The 18,590-nt window shown below is 34.0% G+C and overlaps 1 protein-coding gene across 10 annotated transcripts in view; it reads left to right on the top strand.

The window, feature by feature from the left end:
* CAMK2D (calcium/calmodulin dependent protein kinase II delta) overlaps positions 1–18,590 on the top strand; it is a 145,834-nt gene that overhangs the window by 104,833 nt on the left and 22,411 nt on the right. For 2 of the 10 annotated variants that reach the window (XM_015861974.2, XM_032444317.1), the window contains 9 exons: positions 380–474; positions 1,557–1,679; positions 2,631–2,714; positions 3,546–3,588; positions 7,242–7,279; positions 8,776–8,808; positions 13,093–13,152; positions 14,833–14,874; positions 17,462–17,510. In XM_015861974.2, the coding sequence (XP_015717460.2) occupies positions 380–474; positions 1,557–1,679; positions 2,631–2,714; positions 3,546–3,588; positions 7,242–7,279; positions 8,776–8,808; positions 13,093–13,152; positions 14,833–14,874; positions 17,462–17,510 (567 nt within the window). The remainder of the gene's footprint in view (positions 1–379; positions 475–1,556; positions 1,680–2,630; positions 2,715–3,545; positions 3,589–7,241; positions 7,280–8,775; positions 8,809–13,092; positions 13,153–14,832; positions 14,875–17,461; positions 17,511–18,590) is intronic. The other 8 variants (XM_032444318.1, XM_015861971.2, XM_015861976.2 and 5 more) reach the window with 5 other exon arrangements.

Genomic DNA, 18,590 nt, shown 5'->3' on the forward strand with positions numbered 1-18,590 from the left:
AAAATGAGTTGCCCAAGTTTTCTTTGTCTGACATCAGTAGTAGTGTTATAGACAGCAGTACAGATAATGTGATAACACCAGAAGTGTTATTTTCATAGAACTTTCATGATCTTTAAAAAGTACAAATCTATTTATCCAGCTTAACAAATCTGATTGTGTGTAAGATATGCATTCTTACTCACACTCTGTAGGAGGTTGTCCCATGAACCCTATGTTTACTCTATTCCCCAGTATGAATGGGAAGTGGTTAGTGGTTTTCAGTAGTTGGGATCCTTCTTTTGAGTCATTAGTTTTGCATGATTATCAGGTACAAAATAAATTTCTTTGTTTTTTGTTTTTTTCCCTTGCTGTTGCCTAATTATTACTATGATTTCTGCAGGTGTCATTCTGTATATCCTCCTGGTGGGTTATCCTCCTTTCTGGGATGAAGACCAGCACAGACTTTACCAGCAGATAAAGGCTGGTGCTTATGATGTATGTGCTACTTTTGTAAACACAATTACCTACAGAGTTTCTCAAAAAGAATAGTTTCATTAGCTGAATGTGTATTTGAAAGTAAGCGTTATGACTGTTGATAAGTAGCACCCGATGGTTTGTGGCATTATGAATTTTGCAACATCATCCATTCAATTATATTAAATAAAGCAGATAGAGAAACAGAGGACCATTGATTCACGTATTTAAGTCATTTGTGAATGATGAAGATACTGTACCTTCTAATTTTGAAGTTCTTATTTGCATTCAATTCTGGAGGTTAATGACTGAAAGGTGATTGCTGTGGTATGGCCGTCTGTGTTATGCTGTGGTCTATCTTGTCATCTTCCAATTGAACAAGCCACTACACAGTAATAAATAAAGTAACAGTGAGAGTTAACAGTTTCAGCTGAGGGTAAGAAATGAGTAAGTACAGAGACTAAACTGTGCAGGTATTGCACATACTTAGTACATAATGTGATGTACTGCATCTAGATCATATCAAATCCTTATAATCTAAGAATAACAGTTTAAGATGTACCCATTTTTTCATTTCACTTGCATTTGAGCGAATACTGTGAGTGCATGTGAAAATATTTTGCTGAGGAAGGAGTTGTTTAATTCTTAACGCTAATTTCATTCCTATATCCCAACTATAAAATTGGCACTAATATTAACACTGAAAGAAAGCAAATAAAGAGTTTAAATAATAGTGATTAATATTTTTGTCTTAATTCAAAGTGAGATTAGGACTGTTTGAGATGCTTTATGATCATATTCCTCTCAGCTGACTGGAATCTCCTTTATGTCTGCTAATGATATTTTATCCTATGAAAATCAATTGTTACCATAATATTGTAAATCCATAAATGTTCTGCGTCTGAACCAAATTAAAAAACCCAGAACAGTGAAGGATAAATACACTGTGTATAAATCTGGCTAATTCGGTCTTTTCCGATTGTGGAAAAGTGTTTTTTAACTTAAAACTAGTTGTTAATGTCACAGACCCTTTATTAGTTAATGTCTTGTAAAACTGTATAGGGATCATGCAAGATAATATACACATTCATATTTTTCTTAAGTTTCCCTCGCCAGAATGGGATACGGTGACTCCTGAAGCAAAAGACCTTATCAATAAAATGCTTACAATCAATCCTGCAAAACGTATCACAGCTTCAGAAGCACTAAAGCATCCATGGATCTGTGTAAGTAACTTCCACATATTTAACAAAGTAATTTGAAAGACAAATCACTTTATGGTATACTTTAGCATCTCCTGAAGGTGTTCAGAGGGCAATTTTTGTCCTTACTTCTGGTATTCTGTTGCAGTTATTAAAGTAGTACAGTGTAAAATTGTAATTATACGGGTATGTCGGCCTCTGACAAGAAATTTTGCAGATGCAAACTTCTTTGCCTTGGATTCATGATGCAGAATTTCACTGCTGTAATTAGAGCATGATTTTAAGTTCTCAAGGAAAAGATGTACAAGAAAATGATTTTCAGTTACATAATGTTTTACAGCTTTTTTCTTATAACTATGATGGTGAAATTGAAAAGCAGGAAATTAATGGACTTGTTGAGTTAGATTACTGTTAGCGGAAGCTGCCTTTGTGTTGCTGGATTCAGCATCACTTTCCAGTTCTCAGTGTAGTCTGGGTTTTGACTTTACAGATTATCTGGTCTGATGCTTTGAAAGTGACAGTGAGATGTATAGAGCTGTTTCTCAGCGCCATTCATTTTAGTAGGCTGCATTTTTTGGCCTTTATATGGTGCAAAGTAAGTTGGGTTACATGGAAAATGTAGGTGCTGCTGAACTTTCTCAGAAATATTTCCTGCTTGTGTGCCTCACCTAGTATCACTAGTGCTAAGGAAAATCTACCCCTTGTTCCAAAACATATTTTCAGAAGTTTTCACATTTAGTATATTATTTTATATAACTTTCAAGATTCTGTGTTTTTCTTAGTCCTTACTAAAGGAATTTGTGAAAAAATAACTTATTTCAGGAAGACTTTACACCTGGTAAATGTTACGTAAAGAGACCTTGTGTTTTGTTTGTTTGGAAATATCCTCAATGTGTAGAAGAATAAATGATAAGCTGTATGTCTGTTTGGGTGCATTTAAAGTAATTCTTTTCTTAATTTCTTTAATTTCTTTAGCAACGTTCCACTGTTGCCTCTATGATGCACAGACAGGAGACTGTAGATTGCTTGAAGAAATTCAATGCAAGAAGAAAACTAAAGGTAAGTGTGAAAACAGCTGCAAGGACGAGTAGATAGATTTGGAAAGATAAAAATATAATTTTGTGGGTAGTCCGTCTATGAAATAAATTGTCTCCAAAGGAATTTTTCTTAAATGTTATTATAATAAGAAATGTTGGCTGGATGAGCAGCTGTTGAGCATGGGGATCTTGATTTTTATCAGAGGAGAATAAAATCATGTGAGCTGTGATACTGAATATTAGAAACTGTGTAATGCTGGAATTGGTAGATCTTTCCAAATCTGATCACATTTCTAACCTATTATATAAGAGTGTTTTAGCAAAGGAATTTTAAAAAATGCATTATTTTGTTGGGTTCAAAATAACAACAGTTCACTTCTGCACATTAAAAACTATTTGTGAAGGGAAAATCCCTAAGTTATGACCTTCTAGGTTATCATTTTTCTCCTGCGTAGACAGGGTAATTTTGCAAATGTGAAATTTTCTTATTAGTACATTACAAAATCAACTTCTCTACCTATGAAAAGAATAATCCAACCAAACGAGTGAATTCTATTTCATATTCAACTATATATTATGCTTCTGGTTACTGTGCCTGTGAGTACTTGCTGCCTGTGTGTTACAAACTTCTAGTTAATAACAGATTTCCAGGATTTCTAGTAGACGTGTAATTAAGATTGAATTACAGTTTGTGACTGGTAATGCATATCCAATCCATTCTTTCAGAGTTAAACAGTTTATGTCATTAAGCTGTTTGTGTGATTTACCGCTGGTGTACTTTTTTCCTGTCGTGTTCTCATTCAGTACTTCAAAGAAGTATGTTACTAATATGAAAATGTGTGTGTCTGTACAGGGGGCCATTTTGACAACTATGCTGGCTACCAGAAATTTCTCAGGTATGTTAACTGAGCTCCAGGTTCATATGGTCTTTCTGTTTTGATGTCTGTCATGATGACTACAGTATAATTAGGATTTATTAGCATGTAAAGATCCATTATTGTCATGTAAAGATTTCAAGAACATAAACATGATATGTCCTAAGTGTTTTTCCTTTGCAGAAACAAAGGAGAGAATTTAAGCTATATGAACTAAATAGAATCAATTTCAGCATGCATTGTTGGTGTAATTTTTAATTAGAATGTGTCTCTTGGTATATTTAATGTCATCTTTTGAAAGGCAGACTGAATTTTCCCGTTTTATTTTGGTGTAATGTGTGTAATTCCGTATGAGTAAGTATGGTCAAACAACAGTTAAAATAGTCATTTATTTTTCTGTATCTCAAATCTCATTCAGAGATTTTATTGCATCCTGTTATAAAGCAAAAGCAGAAAAACACACACGTTCCTTTATTGCTTTTCTAAGAAGTAAGAAATGGATTAAAGTCGGTCCTTCTTTTCCCTCTTTTCCATTGCCTAGATTAATAGAACAAGAATTATTTCCTGTATATGAAATAATTCCTTAGTTGAGGGTACCTGAAGATTTAGATCCTTACATAAAATAAATTTGAATAGCCAAAGTAAAATATACATTTGCTGTTAATAGAGTTAGAATTGTCCTCAACCGCACTGTGGCTGGCACTACGATACTCTGCTCAAGTTTTCATTTACCAATGGAGATCTCAAGTATATAGTTTTGTTTGTTTTTTTTTTAAAAAAATGCCAAATCTGTAAGTCGGTAATATCGCAATATTGCAATCTTCCTACTCTGTAATGCAACTGTGGGACAGAACTTGATTTATAGACAAAAACATAATAGCGCTTTGGGCATATTTTGAATAATAATAAGCACAGAATCATTCACAATGAATTAACTAATGATGAACACAGAAGTATTTTGTTCAGTTTTGCATGGCAAATGAAATACAAATTCTCCTTCTTAGTTTGCGATATTTAATATACACATGTAACACAGAAGATTACATTTATGTAAGTTTTATAGGGTTATGGCTTAATGAATTGCCAGTATCATTTTATTCTCAAGTTAATGCTGTAGGCCGCATATTTTATAGAAATTAGTTATTCTTAAATGCCAAATAAATCATCATTCCTCATCACTTTTCATAAATTTGTTTGTTTATGTAAGGGTCAATTTCAACTTTCATAAAGGAAAAAAAGCTGGAGTCATTTTAAAATATGATTTTAGTATGAAAAGCAAACAGGTTTTTGACTTTTTTTCTTGATTTTTTTTTTTTTCCACCCATATACCATTGTAATGATCCATAGTATCCCTTGATGAATTTTTATTTTACAAGTTGTTTATTCATTGTAATTCATCACAAAGCATGCTTTTGAAGGTCATTTGTCCATAAAAGTGTGGTTATAAAAGTGTTTTATTTTCCTTTTTCTTTCTTCCTTTTATGTGGAATGTATATTCCTTGTGAGGTAAGACCCTCAGCACGTGAAAGGAACATCTTTTTTCTCTTCAAAATTGCTGTTTGCTGTAAATCACTTTAATTTCTTCATGTTGTCACAGTGCCATTTCTCTTTAGTCTGCTTTCTGACTTATTAGCACTGCTGTAGGTTTTATTTGTAGCTAATTCTTGTAGCTGCAAGAAATCTTTCATTATAAGCTTAATTTAGAACACGCTAATTGCTTCGCTACTGCAAATTCTTTACATACTTGATTTGTATGCAGTATCTGTGCTTAGAGAAAAATGCATCAAAATATTTATATATTCCTATATACACGTTCCAAGACAAAAACAATTGCAAGGGAAGTTGAGTATGAAATGTGCTTTAATGTAAAATACTGCATAATAATCCATACTGCTTACTGGCACATTTCAAAGAATGAGCTGGCCATCTCATAAACACAGTACTTGCAGTTACTGCTGTTAGTGCCTACATTTTACTGGCTTTTTAAAAAAAATTATTATTATTTTATTTTTTAATATATTATCTGTAATATTGGGTTTGTTATGAGCAGCAGCCTGTAATAGTTACTGTATGTTTTCTCACATTTTTATAAGCTCTAATAGTAGAAAACAGGCTTTGAAAGCAAAGAACTTCCGGGTTTTTTAACCTATGGTTCAAGAAATAGCCCTTCCTTCTGCTTTTCTTAAATGAATTTCTGGAGTGCCTGGAATGTTTGCTGTGGTATAAAATGCAAGGCCTTGTTGCATCAGGTCCTATAATCACACATTACAGAAGCAAGCACAATGTCCCCTTCAAATCATTTAAGATTCTTGTTTAAGAATATCAAACCACGTGTTTCTGTAAATAAAACTATGAATTGTCCCTGTTGCATAATGCTGGAAAACTTAATATTTGTTAATTTTAGTTGGAAATCATGGGCCTTATGAGAGTTGTTACATCCATGTAATAGCTGATGTCCATAGCTAACACAATGCATTTGCCTGATGTAATTTTCCAGGCTTTATTTATTTAAATAAATAACAGAGTAATAGACATTGGTTATTTCTTTACATTTTTAGGTGATTTTTCATTTTCTGTTCTCTGCACAGAGCTAAATGTGCGCTTGATGCAGATATATAACCAGTGTACAAGCCACAAGTACACAAATTAACTTCAGCTTTAAGCCGGATAACTCATTAACTTCAAAATCCTCAACTCATTTGAACAGCCTCAGTCTAGCAAGATCCAATCATTTCTTTCTGTTTGTTCAGTTCTTGTTTTATTTTGTTTTGTTTTTAAGAGATACCTATAATGATGGGAGCTCATGCCAGCTCTGCCTCCTTTTAGACATGCTGGATTGCTAATGGGAGATTTTCCAAAATGACTCCTTAGTGAAACTGTGTATGTAGAAGTTTCAGTAGCAGTTTCAACATAAGCTTTGATGTACCTTCTGATAGGAAAATTGGGTCATAAACAATAGTAATATTGTTATAATACTTGAATTTGGTAGATCTTTAATCATGCTTTTCTGCTGCAAATGCTTTCAGGTTCTGGACTGTGGTTTCATTTCTTGCATGTTAGCCCTCCCAGTTTAGTAAATTGGAATAATTTGGCCAGACTCTTGCTGCCACTTGAAGTGATAGAACTTAAATATTGACAAACCTTTGAATAAAGTCATGTTTTGTCATCAGTCCATGCCACTAGCAGGTTGTTCTTTCGTATGCGTGACTTCTCAGACACATGAGGAACTGATGCTTTATGGTGGAAAAATCCCAGTGAACCAAAGCCAAATTTAATGAGAAGTTCTCTTTTCATTAAATAAAATAGACAGTAATGTCCCTCTCTATGCTCTTAAATTATTCTGTTGATGTGATATAGGGTACTTTTGTGGCACTCTCAAATTAATACCAGATGCAACTGTTTTCCCTGTTTGCCACCCAGAAAAGTACCTAACAACTGGGTTTAAATGCAGTTAACCAGCAGCTATAATCAGTGGAAGAAGAAATGTATTATAATCTGAATTTTTTGTAGTTTAATTATTTTCAGCATTTATTTCCTATACTCAGAACAACAAAAGGAGGAAATAAAAACTGCAAATGTATCTGCAGCTGGGAGGCAAATGGGGATTTGCTACAACAGCTGATTGACCTCCATAGTAACCATCTGACACTGAAATTACTTGTCTCGTTTTACAGCAGCCAAGAGTTTACTGAAAAAGCCAGATGGAGTTAAGGTAGGTTAAATGCATGCTGTAAAATATGTATTCTTAATCATCGCCTATCTGTAATTTCTGCTGGTTCTTGGAATCAAATGTTGTTATTTATTTTCACTATTTGATGTTGACATTATTTAAGTTAGTAGATTAAAATTAAGAAACAAAATAAAAAAATATTTGAAAAACAAAAATTATAATATGTGGGAAACAGAAAGCTGCTGGAGAAAATACTTTTATTGATATTTCAGGGAAGGATGATTGTGTGACTCATTGCTAATAACTAGCTTGCAAATTTAATTGATGGTTTGGTGGTGGGTATGTTAGTTTCCAAGGTATAAGTGCTTACCGATAGCTCTGTCGTCTCCATGTTTCCCCTTGACTTTTCATTAGATTCCTTGGAAGACCAAAGGTTTACTGGTTTTCTTGGCTCCATATGAGGTGTTTTCTGCCAGATGTACTTGCTATATTTGGCAGAACTGGAGGGGTTTACTGTCTCAACAGATCAGCTCATCTTGATGAACAGATCTTGCTAAGAAGGGAACATTTTGGCAGCTTTCATACACGATTTAGAGCTCCTTTCTCATGTCACCAGATCCTGCAGGAGGAGAGATGCTCCACAAATGCTGGAAAAATACTTTGAAAAACTGACAGGAAAAAAAAAAACAACAAAACACTCAGCAATGAAATCTATTTTATTTCTTTTCTTGGAGAGCTCCTGAAGACTAAAATAAGTGCCTCAGGCTTTCAATATGATGCAAAAGAAATTATTCCCTTCTCAATGTATTTTCTCAGGAGTGTGTCTTTGACCTGAATTTTAATGTATTATTCAGTATTAACTTTTTCCCTGAACAAAGCGCTGTATACTTAAATAATGGATTCACAGTAAATTTGATCCTTTTCTCCCAAATACTTACACTTTTCCTATCAAATAAGCCTGACTGACTTAAAATGAAGTGAGTACACTATGATTTCAGTGCTTCTCGCTGACAAGTAGATATCTTACTTATCTGGAGAAGCACACGTTTAGTACTATTCTGTCATTTCTGTGGAAAATCCTTAATATGTATCACTGTGGAATATATAAATTTTATGTACTTCAGCTGAACAGCTTTTCTTTTTTAAATATCATTCCTCCTACAGGTCTATAATGGTATTATTCTATCTCATTTTTTAATTATAATACTACAAACAATTGTTGCCAAAATTTTGCCTAAATTACACTTGATACTTTGGTTTTCAGCACAATTTGTACCTACTGTTTGCCTGCATGGTCATGTGGAGCAAAGGGAGTAAAGTTACATCTGGGGAAGTCTTATTTTTGTCATTTATTTTTCTGAGGTACTATATTCTCCATAGCATTTTTCTACTCCTTCCTGCAGCTTAAGCTGTCTTTTCCTATTTAAAAAAATAAAAGAAAAAGAAAAAAAGAAATATACTGTACGCCGTGCATTGATACTTTAAATCCAACCAGTCACATTTTCTTCTTTTCCTTTCTCTCTGACTGGTCAATTCAGAAAAGGAAGTCCAGTTCGAGTGTTCAGATGATGGTGAGGATCTTTATCTGACAGATTTTTCCTCCGGTGAAACATTCACACCTAGAAATCAAGCAGTTGCACTTAGTTTTGTTAACGTACTTCGAGAAGCTGCAAGACTTTACAGTACAACATTGTGAATTTTAAGCCTGCAGTTGCTATATGCCATCCACACTGAATTGTTCTGCAGTTTATTCAAGCAAGATATTTATTTACATATTTACTTGTTTTACCTGGGGACATGAAAACAAACAGAAAGTAGATGTAACATTGGCCAATGCAGCTATCCTTAGTAAATAAAAATGGTAACAGAATAGCAATCCCATAATAGTCTTTCATTAATTTTTAAAATCTCCTTTAATTTAAAGCTAATAGTATTAATTATATAACTCAAACTACATTGTTCTGCACAGTGAACCTCTTTAATAACTGTAGGTCAGGATGCCATACTAATTGCTTAGGAGTCAAAAAACAGTTTCACAGCCCTTCTGTACTACAGTCTCCCAACTAACTTCTTCACGGCTCATAGTTTTGTCACAAGACATCCCAGCTGGCAGTCAGTCTCTCTTCTTTCTCCTCAGCCTACTCTATAGCCATGGATTCATTTGGCCTCTGCAATTGCGCACAACCTGTTGTATTCCTGTTTGTTATGGTTTTGAATCTGAATTTTGCAAGGTTTGTGATCATCTACTGTGATATCCCAGGCATCTTGTGCTGCTGCCACAGGTAGAAATAAGGCAAATGCTCCTCATCCACACTTTTCACTGGAATGTGCAACTCTCCTTGAAAAGCAAAAAGTGCTGATCTGGTCTTAGCAGGCATGCAGTTATGTAGATAAATAGTCTGTTCTTTGGGTGAGTGAAGAGTTTCAGTGACAGAGAATCAGTGGTAACAAGTGACCAAATAAGAGTTACTGAAATGTGCAGTGACGATATTTCTAGTATCCCAAATGTGAAGTGTTTTATCTTTTCATGACACCAGTACCATTTGAAAGATTAAGCCCCAAGCTGCAGATCTTGTTTCTGAAAATATTTCTGTAACATTTTGACAAAAGATGCATAATTATTCTGCAGTCATGATCAGCTGTTGGCATATTTATGAATGTCCAGCCTACACCGCGATCAGACCTAAAAGGGTGGCACTTGACAAATGATGCGCTAGTTTTCCTTCTTCACAACAAATAAAAGATAGCCACTTGAATATAATTGAACTTTTCATAGAAAAATCTTTTAATCCTTTTGAAAACATTTCCTTTCCTGTTAAAATGAGTGCAAAATGTGCAGTGTGTGTTAATAGATGAACAAATAAGCAAAAATGTATATTCTATGGGAGAGAAAGTATTAGGCTGGTTGCTGTTTTCTCTCTAAGTTTCAAAGTTCTGTGTATCCAGAATAATTAATTTTTAGTCATTGTCTCTTTCTGCTGTTGATAATGAATTCTCTATTCTTCTATGTTTTAAGACGTTCTGAATATATTTCCTGCAGTTTTCAGCAGTAGCTGTAATGGATATTGTTTATTTTTATAGGACTTTCATCAAGGGAGTATGGACCCAAGCCTGCTCTCCTTACTCAGGCAAAATTGGAATTGGGATTTGATTAACCCGTTTTCATTATATATTCAACAGCAAGCATTCATTTGGCACATCACTTTTTATTTTATTTTATTTTATTTTATTTTATTTTATTTTATTTTATTTTATTTTATTTTATTTTATTTTATTTTATTTTATTTTTATTAAGCTACTACTGAATAGGACTGTATGAAATCTGGTGAAATTATTTCTTTTCTCTTGTTTTTGTTTTTACTTTGTGTGCATCCGTGCCTTTGGTTAAGTGCTTCTGGTTCGTAGTCTTTTAAAGACTATGCTGTTGCCAAATAGACTGTTAATTATACAACTTAATTTGCAATTTTTCTCTTTGTTTTAAAAGATCAGTATGCCATCAAGCAGTGTGCTATGTATACTCACTATTCCATAATTTTCCTGTAGAGAACTTTCATTTATGAAGTAAGTGGGTAATCTTTTTTTTAAAGGTTTTTCCTGAGTAAGGAGTTCAGGTTTTACCATCTCACAGCCCCATGAATATCTGACAAGTTAATATGTAGTATGAAACTCAATGTATTATGCTCTTCCCTGTGAGTGAAATTATGCACCAAGATATTTTTCTCTCCCTGTCTTGAGTTCAGACACCCCCGCAACTTATAGCTGAAATGTCACTGGAAGTTTGTAAGACTGAATAGGTAAATGAAACTTACTTGGCAATAACTAAGCTATGTTGGAACATAAAGTAAACACCTGGAGATCAATAATGACTTAGATTTTTTCTTAATGACAGTTTCTGTAGAAAGACCATTACATAAGAAAAATGAATTGGTTGCTTGTCCCTCTACTGTAAAGCAGTGTGAACTTTGATTTTAAATTAATGAAAATTATTTTTGTCCTGTATGGGCCCTATCACAAAGATTATTAATTACATGTAGTATCAAACAACATTCCCTAGCATTAACTAACTAGCTTATTTACATTCTTCAAATCGAGTCTTTGTTATGCGCAAGGAAATTTGCAGTCTTCCATTAGGTAATGCAAATCCTGCTGACATTTCTATAATCTAGACATGTCCAATGTGAGACTTCAGTTTTGCAGCAGGCATAATTTATACTATCAATAAATCATCTGCCATACCTGTACCAAAGTGAAATAATGGTCAAAAACTGTTGAGGATATTAATAGATTTTAGTGAATTTTGCCAGCAGTGCTAACTTGCAGTGGCTTGAATTGGCACAGACAGAAGCACTGCGCTACCCTGCACTGCTGAGAAGCTGAGTACTTCATCTGAGGCTACTGAATCACTGGGAAGTTTAAATTAAAGATCAGATGTTATAGCTCTCTTTATTCAGCCCTATTCTAGGACTTCCTCTTTTTTTATGCTTTTTTCATGTATTTTACTTAGCACATCTTCATTTGCTAATTGGTTTTAGAAAGAAAACCATTTTTTTTCTTCTTTTGGAAGAAAAAATACCTTAGAATTTTACTAGAGCTTTTTCTTTAAAATGAAGTTAATTATACAACAATTCATTAAGGAAACAATTATGTACTTTTATTTCTTTGTTTTGCACATTTATTATTAAGCACTATGATTAAAAGGCTCAGTGGATATTACTTGGATTTAAGTCTTTCGAGACTCCTCCTTTGTTTTTGTACACCCGAAGTCTGCATGCTGCTTTGGACTGCTCTTGTTAAAATTAGACATGATGGAAGCATACATGAAAATTTTTCCTAACAACTGTGAAAGAAAAGGTGACAATATTTCAAACTAAATTTTAGCAATATAATTAATCTTGCTTTCTAGTGCATGTATAAATGTGGCTTGGTACATGATTTTCAGTATTTCTGTTCTCTTCATACCATGATATTTATGAAAGCTGAATTTTTAAAAAATGGATTTAAAGAATCGGATAACTTTACAATTACTGCTAACATGGCTGGAAATATATAAATAAAAGTTGAAAAGTCTTGTAAAGTGATACGGCATTAAGCTGAAGAATTAGCATGATGACCTAGATGTAAGTTAAGCAGATCTGCAGTGATTTGTAGCTTAAGACTACAAATACCGTAGTGTGATATCTTACATTTCAGTTTGTGGTACCAAAATTCAGAAGCTGCTGTTGAGTCACTGCAGGAAACTTGAATTGACAAAGATCATGGCTGACAAATATGTTGTATAAAATGGCACCCAAATAAGTTAATGGGACACTAGTCTCTCTTCACGCAGCATCAAGTCATATTTATTCAGATTTCTTCCCACAAGACGATAGAAATAATCTATAGATGTCTGAAGATCTATGAAGAATTAAATATTATTTATGGTAGTGATTAGTAATTAAGAAAGAAAAAGATAAAGTAGAAGCACAGTTATTTCATTCCGTTGCATGATGTGAAGTCATAATGGCAAATTAGTACTCTTCTCAACCCATATTAATTCTTTTCTTGTCTTGTTTTTAACTGCTATTTCTGTTCTTTTTAAGTGTCGCAGACAAAATCTTCTATACCGTATACAGATCTTCATGTAGTGCATCTGAAAAATCATAGCTAATTTTTGGAGGGGTTGCAGCTAGCTATAGACCTATGCTAGTGTTCTTTCAAGTTCATAAGTTCATCTTTCTGTGATTCTTTATTTCCATATCTATATCTATATATAGATATCTATATCTGTATATAGATGTTCTATACAGAGAGATATAGATACGATGTCTACCAAGAGTTCTAAGGCCTGTCTGTTTCTATTTTCTGCATACCTACAGATAAACAACAAAACGAACGTGGTAACCAGCCCCAAGGAAAATATTCCTACCCCTGCGCTGGTATACCTGGAATCTTCCTTCTCATGCTATCTTGAAGTTTTTGACTGTCTTCTGTTTGTTCTTCTTTTTTTTTTTTTTTTTTGCTTCTTCATGCATTTACCCTGCTTGCTTTCTAAGAACAGGTTTTGAAAAATCCTTTTGTTTGAATTACAGTGCTTATTTTTTGTGTGTATGAGGAAGTCCATTGTTGCAGCGTGTTTATTAATAGAAAACATTATGTGGAAGCTGGATGCAATCGCTGTAGCATTTGTAACTGTAGCTGAATTTTTTGCATGCTGTGCCAGAAAGTGAGTAGAATGCGCTTTTATGTTGCTCTTAACATTTTGCTTGATGATTGTTTGAATCTTTTTAATGCTAACCTTCTGCCAAAAATATATATGTATATTTTCTCTGCTTTTGCCTTAGTATAAGTACTGATGTCAAGGACAGTAACAGGGTTATTGCTAGGCAACCATAAACTAGACCTTATTCAGATTTTCATTCCATATTTCCTGAGACTCAGCAGGACTTTGCAAGTCTTCCCTGGAATCTAGAGGCATGTAATCCTAAACTTGTTAGATTATTTCTCTTGCATTTAAATCTGCAGAGACATTACTCATTAATAAGCACTGCTAGGAAAATATTACTAATCAGTGCTGTTCATAACAGTTTCTATTGCAAGCTCCTGTTTCTTAGGCATGCACATGTCACAAGGGTCACAGATGCAAGTGTTTTGATGTATGGGGAGCTAATTTAGTGAGGTTTCCCATATGCTTGCGTACATCACTGTGGAAACATGAAAAATTCACACATGTTGATAATAGATTTTTCATCTTCAATTTTTTTGTGCCCCTAGAACTGAAGCATATGTTGCTAAGTAATTTTAAGGGCCAGTTAAGAGGTTTCATACATGAATAGGTACCTACATGTCTGTAGGTTTTCAGACATTGCCACATACTGTGGTCCACACATAAAGTATGCTGGCCAGCTGCTGTTTCAAACATTATTTAATCTTTTATTATTATTATTATTATTATTATTATTATTATTATTATTATTATTATTATTATTATTATTATTATTATTATTATTATTTAAGAGAAAAAGATTTGGGGAAATTTTACATGAAAGTGATGCAAAGATCTCTTTCTTTTACTCTGTGCAGCTCCATCTGGGCAGCAATTGGTAACAATTGGTACATTTTCCTAAACACTGTAGTGTTTGGAGCTACTTGGCTCCTACAGTCTTTATCAGTCCATCTGTATTTTTATTTATCGCTGTTGTGTTAATACTTACACAAGCAAACATGTTTGAAGTAAAGAGGTCATGTCTGGCCTGATTTAGACAAGAAGAGGAGCAAAGCATTTAGTGTGACCTTGTGGGGAAAAAAAAAAGGGGGGGGGGGGGGAGGGGGGGGGAAGCCTCTGCAGGTCTCAGGAGCTTCAAAGCCCTGCTTGCATTGGTCATGAATAAGGTCTCTGCATGCTGCTGCATTAGGTGAGATGGTCTTTTTTTGCTGGCTTGCTGCTGAGGAAGTCTATATTAGACGCATCCAGTTTCATCCTCTGGCAACAGTTAACAGTTGTTTTAGCTCTTGTCTCTGTTCAGCATTTCTGAGCTGGCTCTTCTTGCATCCCTCACACTAATGAGAATGTGTTTACCAATGAGAACTCTTTTTCTCTTTATTTTGTTCTTGCTTAGGAGCCCCAAACTACAGTTATCCACAACCCTGATGGAAATAAGGTATTCAGAAAGAATCAGCTCCATCTTGATTGTTCAAATCCCACAGTTCATTCACTGTTCCACAGCAGAATAGGGTTTTCCAGGAATTTATTGAAGAAAGTCTCATTCCTGCATTTATTACATCCAGTGTCTCTTGAGCCTTTCATCTGTTTCCATCTGCTGCATGTGTTCTGCTGGTTGCTTCACTTCTGAAACTCACGGGGGGAGTCAGTAGCAATTGGCAGAGCTCTGCAGCCAGGCTCAGGGAGTGTTATGTGCTACTTATTTCTGATGAAAATTCTCCATTCTAAGTTAAGAGGAAAAAAGAAAAAAAAAAAAGAACGTTGTTCTCAGAGTGTTGTGAGATTATACCGACAGGTTTCATGTGCAGTTGTCACCTTAGATAAAGATATAATTTCAGTTCATCCCATCTGTTTTTTCTCAGCATGCCTATATATCATGTTGTGACGTGCCTTTTGTGTAGGTCTTTGTTTTCTTCCATAACATCATTGAGCAGTTTCAAAACAAATTAACATGTCAAGTGACAAAGAGGTCTTAATTTTTATTCATTTTTTTCCTTCCTGCTGCTTTCTTTCTTTTGTGCGTGTGTGTGTATTGTGGCGTTCGTGTTTGGGAGCTGATTCCTAAAACATGTTGTTTTTTCTTGTTTTGTTTTTGTTTTGTTTCTGTTTTTCTTTTTTTGTTTTTCCATGCATGGACTTGAAAAGGGCCAGGAAATATCATCATTTGCACATAGCATATGTATCTAGGGTTCTTGCAAAGAACTTACTCTTCGACAAAAATTTCACTGTTTACAGTGTTGACATAAAGAATTGTCATTTCATCCACCTAGTCTAACTACTTGTGATTTCTTTATGAGAGAAGGATTGAATCTGAGTGAAGAAATAACGCATGCAGACATTTTCGAGCATGACAGTGCTGATGGTGTGTATTGTGCTTGTATACTCCGTTCCTTTGTGAACCTCTGTAGAACTTCGAGCTTTTATTTTCATGTTACTGCTTTTTCAGTTCCCCAAGTTTTAACTCAAAGACAACAAATAGCCTGTGTTTGAATTCTAATCTAAGCTTTTTTGCTGAAGTCCACTAAAGACCAGAAGGAAACAAAATATTGGCGTGACTACATCTACTTGTCTTTATTATATAATCATAGCAATTAAAATACTTAATGTCCCAAAATGTCACAGCAGATAAGCAAACTTAATTCGGAGAGTTTCTCCTAAATTTTTGTGAAAGTCTGTTCATTATAGTATGGCAACTGGAGTGGATGCTTCAATATTACAGGCTACATCTGCCGTCTGAGCTTGTGCATGGTGTTCATAGCTTGTACTTGTGTGGGGTTTTTGTTTACTCATCAGTATCTAATACTTGAAGTGAAAGAGCATGATACATCTGTGTAGAGTGAAATGTCTAACACCAGCTAGTACCAGAAAAGCATGGTGACTTGTTCGATTTTGTTTGCGTGTGAATTGATTCGTGTAGTTTTATTTATGGATGCACATACATTTTGTTTTTCAAGGTCTAAGTAATTCATTAACTGTTGGAATGTTCTGTCTTCTCAGCCTTGTGAGGAGCTAGCAAATAAAGGGCACTGTCAAATTTTCTTTTGAATGATTTTACAATTAAGTAATTAAGAGTTATGTACAATTCCATCTCTGGTGTCCATCTTTCAATATAAAATTGCCCAGTTAATCCCTTTTGCTGTTGAGCTGTGAATTAAAAGAAGAAAGAAATACTGATTCTACTTTAAAAAAGTGTGTGTAGATTATTTAAAAAATAACTTTAAAAACTATCATGCTTTCTAAGAATATTTGCCTCTTAGATTTGACAAAGCCCTGTTGAATTCACCTATATTATTTCATGTTTCTTGTAATTCGTTAAAGATTGAGGTGCAGCATTCTTGCCGTTTTAACAGTGTGGAGGTTTCAATTAAAGCTAACTGATAAATGAGTCGTTTCTCTGAATGGCTGCTTTAAAGATTCTTCATTTTGTCAAAGTTGTTATGGTAAATTTACCAATTCTCTATCTCCTTTGATTTTTTTTCAATCACAAACACAATATAAAAATGACAGAAATACCCAGTTTTCTTAAAATCACTCTCAGACTTTGTTTTAATGTACATTGTATATGTCTTGTGAGTGGAAAAACAATTTTGATATGCATCATGAAGAAGTCTGCATACTTAAAAACTGGAACAAAATTACCTTACATAGTTGGTTAATCTCTGGTTAATCAGTTAAAATGGCAAGCTTCCCTCTTACTTGGCTGAGGTAATTCATCTAACATTTCAGAAGGATATTGTGCAGCTGGATGTTAAAGAAAAAAACACATTTCCTTTACATTCCTGTGAAGTAAATGCACGAGACAGCAGGAAATGTATTTACTATGCTCCCTTTTGTAGTCAAAGACAATGTTTGACATCAGTTTAAGGTGAAATTGTCTCAATTGGTGTGTGACCATTTGTCTGTGAACTACATCCCATTCTGCTTCCAGGCTTTGCATGATATCTGTAACTAACTGTAATTTTCAAAGGCTCACAAATAAGTCTTGGCTTCTTTTATACATTCTGCTTATATTTACTTCTTAACAGGAGTCCACAGAGAGTTCCAATACAACCATTGAAGATGAAGATGTGAAAGGTATGATTTTTTAAGCTTGAAATGTTTGAAGCACTAACGTGAGTTATGTGAATGTACTAATGTACTTCATTAGGTTATTAAACACAGAACTTCTAGTGAAACATGAGAGAAAATACTATTTTTCATTTTTAAATGAAATTATCTTTACATTCTTCTTTACTTCTGACATGTTTCAAACATATCATTAGGTTTTCAGTTCCCCAAATGTTATCTGACTGGGCATTTTGAAATGAAGAATGTGTAATTAATTCTTATTAGCTAAGGTAGTGATTATAGTAGCAGTAGTAGTAGATGAAGAATGTAACATGCATTTTTAACTTGCATTTGGTTTGGGTATTTAATTTCTGTAGATTTTTTTTTTTCTGAGGTCATTATTTGAATTTTTATTCTGTTCAGATGCCAGTGTTTATTCATATTCCTCTTTTGTTCTGGCCATTCAGTTATTTTTATCTTCTTTTACTCTTCAAATAAGGAAAACCAACAACTTTTCTATATAATTCAACTTTTCTATATAATTAACTCTGTAACTTCACAGAAATTGTTGGGGTTTTTTTGGTTGTTTTGTTTGTGCTTTTTTTGCATTAAATATTATATCGTGTCATTGCTCATTTTAATAACATTTTCTTTTCAAACTAGATATTGGGTTTGTGTTTCACTGGTTCACAGGAATGATTGTTTTTCAGCCTCTAAGAAAAAAGTTACACATAAAAGTGAAGTACAAGACAGTGGTGGTAGTAAAAAGAAAAGGTAGGGAATAGAAAAGAGAAATCTTTAATCATTATAGTGTGGGGATTGCTTAATGTTTTAAGCTGTGTAATGCCCTTAGGAATCCTTGTTAATGTGGATTAGCAAGTTGCACCTTAAAACGCAGGCTTGAATCTATGTAAGTGCTTCATTTGTCTCAGGAGAGTATGAGAGCATTTATAGAATTTATAAGAGATCCAGACATGAAGTATTTAGAGCTGTATCAAAAATGTCCAGTACTCAATTTCTGGCTTGTAGTACAGGTGCTACCCGTGGATCATAAGGAAATACCATTATTGCCAGGTTAATACACTGCTAGCATACTGTTTTAGGACT

Source organism: Coturnix japonica, chromosome 4 (assembly GCF_001577835.2).
Source record: "Coturnix japonica isolate 7356 chromosome 4, Coturnix japonica 2.1, whole genome shotgun sequence".
Lineage (NCBI taxonomy): Eukaryota > Metazoa > Chordata > Aves > Galliformes > Phasianidae > Coturnix > Coturnix japonica.